The 10,256-nt window shown below is 33.7% G+C and overlaps 1 protein-coding gene across 1 annotated transcript in view; it reads left to right on the top strand.

The window, feature by feature from the left end:
- Window positions 1-3,469: 3,469 nt before the first annotated feature.
- The window catches only part of SLC9B1 (solute carrier family 9 member B1), a 47,508-nt gene continuing 40,721 nt past the window's right edge, over window positions 3,470-10,256 (top strand). The window contains exons 1-2 of the mRNA XM_060011812.2: window positions 3,470-3,538; window positions 5,860-5,998. Of these exons, the coding sequence (XP_059867795.1) occupies window positions 3,470-3,538; window positions 5,860-5,998 (208 nt within the window). The remainder of the gene's footprint in view (window positions 3,539-5,859; window positions 5,999-10,256) is intronic.

Here is a 10,256-nt window from a genome sequence, read left to right as displayed (position 1 = left end):
ACTTGTATTTCTGTATATCAGCAAAAACAAATAATGAATTTTTTAAATGATACTATTTTGGTAACATCCAGAAAAGCATCAATGCCTAGAAATAAGCCTACCTAGAAATAAGCCTAATGAAAGATGTGCAATACCTCTAAATTCAGTTTAGAGTTTTACAAAACGTTATTAAAATAAAGAAAATCTAAATAAGTGGAAGGATATACAGTGTTCAAGGACTGACATACTATTAAGATATCACGTTCTCCCCAAACTGATCTGTAGATTCAGTACAATTTCAGACAAAATTCCAGCAGGTTTTATGTGTGTGTGTGTATGTGTGTGTGTGTGTGTGTGTGTGTGTGTGTATATTTGTGAATTGACAACTTGATTCTAAAATTCACATGGAAATACAAAAAGCCAAAGAGTCAGTCCAACTCTATCAACACCTATTATATAAGCACTAATGTAGTGTTGGCATAAGGATAGAAAAATAGGCCAGTGAACCAGAACAGAATCCAAAAATAAATTCACATATATATGGTCACCTTATTTACAACAAAGGTGACCCTGAAGTGCAATGGGTAAAGGATGGTCTTTTTAAATTAATGGTGCTGAGTCAATTAGATATCATATGGGAAAAAAATCAATTTTTATCTTTTTCTCACACTATACATAAAAATCAATTCCAGATGGATCATAGACTTAAATGTAAAAGGCAAAACACTAATGCTTCCAGAAGAATATGTAAAGAGATATCTTTATGATCTCAAGGTTGGCAAAGATTTCTAAAACAATAAAAACTCCAGCCATAAAGGAAGAAGAGAACAAATTGGACTAAATTAAAGTAAAACCTTCTGTTCATTCAAAGACATCATCAGAGTGAAAATGCAAGCCACAGAGTAGGAGATGATATTGGCTATTTATATATTCAAGAAAAGATCCATTCTAGAATAGATAAAGAACTCCCAACCAATCAATTAGAACAATACAGGCAATACATTTTTTTAATGGGCAAGAGAGTTAAACAGATACTTTACTAAAAAAGCTATTTAAATGGCCAATAAATATATGAAATATATTAGTCATCAAGAAAATGCAACTTAAATCCATAATGCAGTATCGCCAGAATAACTAAAAGGAAAAAGACAGATGATGCCAAGGTTAATAAGAATTTGAATAATACTAAAGAGTATTTGGTTCAAATTCCAACTATGCTACTTGCCAGCTGTGTGACTTTGGGAAAATTACTTAAAATTCCTGGGTCTCAGCTTCAACATCTGTAAAATAAGGATAATAATAGTAAATAATTCGTAGAGTTGTGAGAATCGAATGAGATAATTCCTGTTAAGTGTTTAACAGTCCAAGTTGTGTCAGCTGTTATTATATCATTTAATCCTCACAATAACCAATAAATTAAGCAATATTATATCATTATTTTACAGATAAGGAAATCGAGGCCTAGGGAAATAAATCACTTCTATCTCGGCTTCAAAGTTCTTGCTTTTAGTTACTATGCTAATTGGTAGTTACCACCTACCAATTCCACTTTTGGAAAATATGTAAAGAGAGTTTTGAGTAATTGCCAGGCACAAATATTGCTTGACACAGTATCAAGCTTCTCTTATAGCTCCTAACCTATTAAATTTATTATTCAGACCCCTTATCTAGGTTTTCAAGCTCTAATGCACTGTTTGCTCCCCTGTATCCCAAGTCCTGCCATCCTAATCATGACATAGTTGCAGATCTTAAAATAAGCTGCCTGGTTTCTTGATATCTCTCCTTGTATGATTCTTTTTTTTTTTTTTGCGGTACACGGGCCCCTCACTGTTGTGGCCTCTCCCGTTGCGAAGCACAAGCTCCGGACGCGCAGGCTCAGCGGCCATGGCTCACGGGCCCAGCCGCTCCGCGGCATGTGGGATCTTCCCGGACCGGGGCACGAACCCGTGTCCCCTGCATCGGCAGGCGGACTCCCAACCACTGTGCCACCAGGGAAGCCCCTTGTATGATTCTTGATGTTATGTTTGCATGCCCCTAGTCTATCTGCCTAGTTATGACTCACAATTTGTCCTCATTCAAGTCACAGTTGAAATGTCCCCTTGACCACTGTGACATGCTGGTTTATTTTCTTCAGTATTTAATTGCAGTCTGAAAATATTGTTTATTGTCTTTCCCTTCCCCCCTACAAGAATATAAGCTCCATGAGAGTAGAAACCTATATTCCCATTTTGTTTTGCTGCTTTTATCTTCAGAGTCCAGAAGAGTAGGCATTCAGAACTTACTGAGTGGGTGAACTTTGTGCCCTGACTCTTGTGTACTGGAGTTCAGATTTTTTAATGGTGCTAACCCTCAGCCTGTCCCTTGAGAACCTGAAACAACTTACGTGATTCACCCACATTCCTCGTTCATAGGGCTTACTAACACTTAGCTACTGGTCTAACAGCTAACAGGTAGTCATTCTAATAATTCTGATATTCCCTTTAACTAACATGGAGTTTTACTTTAAAAGGACTTAGAGATCTCATTTTTTCATCAAATTTTAAAAAACAACTGTTATTTTCTGTTTTAATATCATAAATTCAGTTATGATTCCTTATAGGATTTTACACAGTAATATTTTACTTCGTAAAGTGAGACAATATATGTAAGCACCCAGCATATGGTAGGTACTCAGATGTTAATGTACCTTTTCATTAAAAACTTTCATTATTAAAATTGCTTGCCTTTAAAATATATATATAGATACTTGAAGCACATTATTATCAAGTACTTAAAAATTAAAACTTGAAATCTTTTTGTCTTCAAGAGTAACTCAAGAATTGAAAGATATTTTTAAGGCAAAGATACTCTCCCTCTACTCAAAGGCAGCAAAGATCACAGAGAAGGTAGAAACAACAGATATTTTAAAATAAATGTTTCCAGAACTAATTCTCCTCTTGATATGGTTCTAGTTCACTGTTTTTTCCTAGTTCATTCTTATTCAAAATAAAACCTATTTTATTTTGCTTAATGTTGAACCCACAGACCTTTCTAATGGACCATGTATAAAGACAGCATGCTTATAAGATGTAGGTTTTAATGTAGTTGATCACATTTCATTTAAAATTTTTTTGGAGTCTCTTATTCAGGAGTTGACTGACTAGAGTAAATCAATGATGGAAATTAGCTCAAACATATTATTTCAGTGCATGAAATAAAGAACTAAGTTTTCTGATATATGCTTTTAATATACGGCCCAGGATTATGAACTACTGAGAAGTATTAAATTGTTTTGTGATAATGATTTTTAAAATTTATGCACATGACTTTGGTTAATAACTTTAAAATGAATATTTGGACTATTTTTACTATAAAGATATCTGACTTGACTGTGGTGAAACTTTATGCTAAAAAATTATTTAAAAATTAATCCCACTTAACCGTGTTTGTTTTCAGATGGATTTATAGTCCTTCTTTCTTTTTTTCTTTCAAATTACTTTTAAACATTAGCATGTACTCCACAGATCCAAAAAATGAACATTTGGAGGATAAAAACATCCAATCATCTACAACTCCTCAGGTAAAAAATTAAAACTATATTGTAACATATGACATGAAAACAATCTGATGTTAAAATTTATTTTTGAAGTTTACTTAATAGGTTTTTATATATGTTTGGTTTAAAAGTGAGAAGTGGTCATTTTATACTATGAAACCATAGAAAATGAATTCATAGCCCTATACTTATTGAATGTGAAAGATATCCATGACATATTGTTAAGTAAAAAAGCAGATTATGGAACACTAGTATATTTACATTTTTATTAATAAATAACACACATACTCTCTCTCCCTTTCTCAGTCTCCCTCTCTCTTTTACATACATGCACACATTTCTAGATAAATATATATCAATATGTTAGCAATGGTTAACTCTGAATAGTGGGATTTGGAATGACTTTATTTTTTTCTGCTTATCTATATTTTTTGTTTTTCTAGCATGATCATGTGTTACCTGGGTATTTAAAAAATAAATGATTCAGGCTAAAAAAAAAAAAAAAAGTGGTCATTTTAAAATAGCTAATTTTAATATGTCCCAAGAATGGGCAAAAGGAATGAAAACATGGAAGGGGTGACTATAGATTATTTTGGAACCAAAGAGGCAGATTTTAGGAATAATGAAAATTTGGCTTACTATTTCTTGCCATGTCCAGAATAAAGTTAGTAGTTTAGAGTAAAAGAGGTAAAGAAAAATCTAAATTAATTAAAATGTGCTGTACATTCGAAGGAGACCCAGGTTTTTATTTTTGCAAGTATGTAGAGTAAGTCATTAGACCTTTTGTTGACCTAGTTTTACTAAATATTAATTGCTCATAATTAGAATTATAAATTGTTTATTTTTATTATTTTTTCTCTTTTTCTTTGCGGTACACGGGCCTCCCAATGCCGTGGCCTCTCCCGCTGCGGAGCACAGGCTCTGGACAAGCAGGCCCAGCGGCCACGGCTCACGGGCCCAGCCGCTCTGCGGCATGCGGGATCCTCCCGGACCCGGGTACGAACCCGCACCTCCTGCATCGGTAGACGGACTCCCAACCACTGTGCCACCAGGGAGGCCCCTAAATTGTTTATTTTTTAAATAGAGGTTTCTACAGTTCTTAAGGGCCAAAAAAGTCCTTCTTAAAAAATGTTTAAAATATTCACCATTGATCCTAATTACTTTATCTGTAAAGACTTCATCTTACTCTATGTAAATTTATTATAAATTCTGAAATAATAAAACTTAAAATAATATGGTTTTATTGTATATGACCTTTCACCCACCCTAATCAAAACTCACCTTTGTGTCTTTACCCTGAACCTTTTGTATAGTGACAGACTTTCCAGAAAAAGGTCTCTATATCAGAACTCCAACAGATTAATCATGATCCGGTTTAAAGAACTTTGATTTTAAAGAGCTACATAATTTGTTTACACCAGCTTCTATGGTGCCTCTGTCTCCCTAGTCATTAAATACTTCCTCTTCCTTTCCTTATTCTGTCCAAGCTCTCTAGCCTTTGTTACCATTTCTTGTGACAATGTGATGTTCTCTCTCCACTGCACTCAAAAATATTATCAATACACTCAAAGCATTGGCCTGCATGTCCACACACGTACATGCATACGCACACACACATGCATCATGATAACAGCAAGGATGTTTGAATATCGCTATTCCATGGTTAACTATTCTGTTCTGTTTCTTTTTAATCTTTTGTTTTGGTTTGGTTTTTACCTTGGGAGAAGCCTTTCAATATTCTCACAAACTAAAGGTGTCTTTTTCCCTCCTAAATCAGCAGTTTCATTATTCGACTAATTACCATTAAATACTGGAAGATTGAGGTATACCCATAAACCATCTAAATATGTTATCTATAAATAGTAGTGGAAAAAGCATGAACATTGAATTTCTGAAAGCTTGATCTGTTTTCTTTTCATTTTTCTTTGTTATATAATTTTTCAAATGAAATGAATCCAAGTTAAATTATATTTCACCTCCTTTCCAATTCAGTTGCATTTTAATTCTACAAAAGTTTTGCTGAATGATGTTTGGGAGTTAGACTAAGTAGGGACAGTTTTAATTATTCTGCCTGCACTATAGGCGTATTTATTCAGTATACATAAATCACAAATGAATATGGCAGGGAGGCAGGTCTACAAAAGGCTAAATCAAGGTGCCCTACAAAATACACTGTTGTTACCTCCCCAAATACCTATTGATATAGAGCATGAATATTATTTTGTATGTATAATTCTCCATGTTCACAGTAATAATATGAATTTAATTATGAAATTTGGTTGTCTCTTACATTCATAAAATTGTACAAGTATATTTCTTAAAAGACTTTCTTGTTTTTACTTCAGATCCTCAAAGCTAGTGATACTAATGAACATGAAGAAACTAAGGAAACTGTCTTGTCAAAAACAGAGGAAACAAAACCACGGATGGAAAAGAAGTGTTCTTGTCCTCCACAAGGAACACTGAATGAAACTATTACAAATGGTATGTGAAATAAGATATGTAAATGGATAGAAAATGAGAAATATATTTGATAAGTATTAAAATACAAGCCAACAAAGACACTGCTTAATCTATACACTCCAGATCAGATGAGCAGCCCTGTTTACAAGCAATATGTGGACAAAGAAGAAATAGTTCCTTAAATCTGTCAAAAATAATAATTGCTTAACAGATTTATATTTTAATGTTTTTCATGACTTTTTATGTTAAATTTTGGAAATTAGAAACAGAAGTGATAGAAAGATTTTTATTTAAAACCTACTTTTGACATTTAGTTTTAAGTAGCTAGAAGGAACATTATATTTCTGCCAATATTAAGGTTCTTATTTAAATTAAGCCCCAAATTTTATGCTGTCTTAAAGAGTTGTGTAGAACTTGCTTTCCCACTAAAATTTTAAAGCATCTCATTGTCACCAAATATTTATAGAAGGTTTTTTTCCCTAGATTTCTATATGATTAAACTTGAGAGAGAGCGAGAGAGCGTTTGACCTCTAGAAGTACAGATCTCACAGAAAACAAAAATTAGATTAAAATATGATGAAGGATTAGTATTTGAAGTTTACATGTTTTTCTTTGCTGCTTGCTAACTTTAAACTGAAAATTTTATTAATTGATGTAGTAAATTCATTTAGGAAAAGTTGCTTTTTAATTAAAATCAGTATTCTTAAGGCCCTGAATCTAAAGTAAACTTGAACATCTGCCAATGTAAGTGACTGGACTCCTTTCTGCACATAGGTCTCACATACACATCCCCATGACTTTATTTAGGGGGCAGTTTCTATACAGCAGTTGTTAGAAGTAGGGCCGGTGCATGTGGAAGAGAGGGAAATGTATTGGTCACCAAAGATTATCCATTGAGGTTGAGGACTGTGGTTTGCTCAGGAACTAGTTGAGGAGTTTTATAACAACAAACTTTGATACTTATAACTGGTTTCCCCCTTTGTTTTCCTTCATTTTTGATTTTGCAAATTTAGAGAAATTCATAGGAAAAAGGAGCTTCATGTTTCTATCTTTGGGGTCTATATTCTTGTACTCTCTTTTTCAATCTGTCTCTCTCTCTCCCTCTCACATACACACCCTATTTTCAAACTAAACAAACTCTTAAAAGAGTGTATACTCTGGATAATAGAAAGAAATAGAGCTGCGGTTTGTCAACAAGTCATGTTTAATTCAGCAATCCTGCAGTGCACACAGGTTAAATTAAATAAGAAATCTAAACTTTCAACCACATGTAGAAATCAGTCTCATCACTTTTAATCACACTGTTTATATCTTACTTGGAGGTTGGCTTCCCTAATCACAAAGAAATGGATACTCTAGGGCAATAAGTTTAGGTTTTAGGCTATTGCTCCTTTTTGTTTCTTTTTAGTTTACTTTGAATAAAGGTACTAACTTATTTCCATTATTTTTCCTTTAAATAAATGAAAGGGTAGCTTTATTATACATCCAACTATGATTTTCAAATAATCTTCGAACCAAATTTCTCCATTAAAATCTTACCACTAGTTTCATAAAGTAAGCAGTCTTGGTAGTTTAGAGCTCAAAAATAATATCCCAGACAATTCCAGTTTCTGATCCAGCATCATCACTCCATCCTTGCAACAAATAAAGAGCTGAACAAACTGAAAAATCATCAACTCTTCTTAGTTCCGTCAAAGAAGTGAGGTCACAGGGCAAATTACTGCCCCCCAAATTAGAGACAGGTTGATACAGAGAATCATAAGTTAGAGCAGAAACCTCTGCGGGAACCAATAGTGAGGGTAGGAAATTTGTCAATTAGCTGGAAGCTCAGTGTGGGCAAGTCTGAGAGTTAAAAACTATAGTAGGAGCCCAGTCATGGTGTTGGGGGACATCCTTTTGTGAATTGTACCTCCAAGAGCCATCTGTCAGGGAGAGAGAAACGGTAACCACTGTGAAATACAACAGAGATCCTGTTCTTAATAAAACCTGCCTTTAAGAGAAACTGTAATATCAGAGTATAACCTGTGGGGACTTTATTAGCCTAACCAACTAAGGAGAAGAGAAATACCCAACTCCAGCCCTCTCTAGCCATACCATACAACCTAAGGGGGTGAAAAAAGAAAAAAAACCCTGAAAAGAACTTGTGAAATTTACATACAGGCTCACTAAAAGACTGAGGCCTAATCATAGGACTATAGAACTCTTCTTCTTCCCCTACAACTTACCTTCACATTACCATAGGTCCTTTTACCAGCACATCATGTTCCCCTTTAAACAAAAATATATAAAATGTATTAAAAGGCACAAAACACGTTTTGAAGAGACAGAGAAAGCATCAGAACCAGACCCAGATATGGCAAGGGAGTTGGAATTATGAGACCATGAATTTAAAACAGCTCTAATATACTAAAGACTCCAGTGGAAAGGTAGACAACATGTAAGAACAGATGGGTAATGTAAACAGAGAGATGGAAATTCTAGAAATCAAAAACACTGTAACAGAAATGAATGCCTTCAATGGGTTCATTAGGAGACTATGCACTGAGGAAAGAATCTGAGCTTGGGGATTTGTCAACATAAACTTTCAGACCACAATGGACTTAAAAGTATGATTTATTAACAGAAAGGCAGCTAGAAAATCCCAGAATACTTGGAGATTAAACAATATACTTGTAAATACACATGGGTCAAAAAAGAAACCTCAAGAGACATTTTTAAATATTTTGAATCAAATGAAAATACAAGCTATCAAAGTTTGTGAGATGCACTGAAAGCAGCACTTAGAGGGAAAATTATAGCATTGAATGCATATATTAGAAAAGAAGAAAGGTATAAAGTCAGTTATCCAAGCTTCCACCTTAGGAAACTAGAAAAAGAAGCAAAATAAATTCAAAGTAAGCAAAGGAAAAGAAATAATAAAAATTAGAGCAGATATCAATAAAATTGAAAACAAGAAATAGAGAAAATCAATGAAACCAAAGGCTTGTTCTTTGAAAAGGTCAGTAAAATTGATTGCCTCCAGCTAGGCTAACTAAGAAAAAAGAAAACATAAATCACATATCAGAAATGAGAGCGGGAACATCACTACAGATTCCATGGGCATTAAAATGATAATAAAGGAACATCATAAACAACTCTATGTCCACAAATCTGATAGTTTAGAAGAAGTGGACCAATTCCTTGAAAGACCCAATCTACCAAAATGCACACAAGAAGAAATAGATAACCTGAATAAGACTATACCAGTAAAAGAAATTGAATCAACCATTAATAACCTCCCAAAACAGAAAGTATCAGACTCAGATGATTTGTGAATTCTTGTGACTATTCTTGTGAATTCTTGTGACTATTCTTGTGAATTCTACTAACTATTTAAGAAAGAAATTATACCAATTTTCTACAATCTCTTCCAGAAGATAGAAGCAGAGAGAAGCCTGCCAACTCATTTTATGAGTCTAGTATTACTTTCATACCAAAACTAAAGACATTAGAAGGGGAAAACGAACCAATATCTCTGATGAACATAGATGCAGAAATTCTCAATTTGTTGTAATTCTCTATATTAGCAAATAGAACTCAACAACATATAAAAAGAAGTATACTTTACAACCTTGTGGGATTTATCCTTGATATGCAAGGTTGGCTCACATTTGAAAATGAATTAATGTATTCCATCACATCAACAAACTAAAGAAGAAAAATCACATGATTATATCAACAGATGCAGGAAAACCATTTGACAAAATCCAATACTCATTCATGATAAAAACTTCAGCAAATTACAAGTTCTTTGTCAACTTGACAAAGAACATCAATTAAAAATCTATAGCTGCCATCATACTTAATTGTGAGGGAATAGCTTTCCCAGTAAGATCAGGGACAAGAACATGATGCCCTCTCTCGCCGCTCCTTTTCAATATTGTACTGGAAGTCCTAGCTAATATAGTAAGACAAGAAAAGGGTATAAAAGGCATACAGACCGGGAAAGAAGATATAAAACTGCCTTTATTCACACATGACATGATTGTCTATGTAGAAAATCTAAAGAATCTAGGGGAAAAAATCTCCTGCAACAACTAAAAAGTGAGTATAATAAGGTTGCAGGATACAAGGTTAGTATACAAAAGTCAGGGTTTTTTCTCCTATTTACCAACAATGAACAAATGGAATTTGAAATGAAAAACGTATCACCATTTACACTAGTACTCCCCAAATGAAATACCTTCATATAAATCTAACAAAATATGTACAATATCTACATGAGGAAAACTGCAAAATT

Source organism: Delphinus delphis, chromosome 5, assembly GCF_949987515.2.
Source record: "Delphinus delphis chromosome 5, mDelDel1.2, whole genome shotgun sequence".
Taxonomy (NCBI): domain Eukaryota; kingdom Metazoa; phylum Chordata; class Mammalia; order Artiodactyla; family Delphinidae; genus Delphinus; species Delphinus delphis.
Note: the sequence above shows the minus strand (reverse complement) of the source record. Positions and strands in the feature narration are given on the sequence as shown.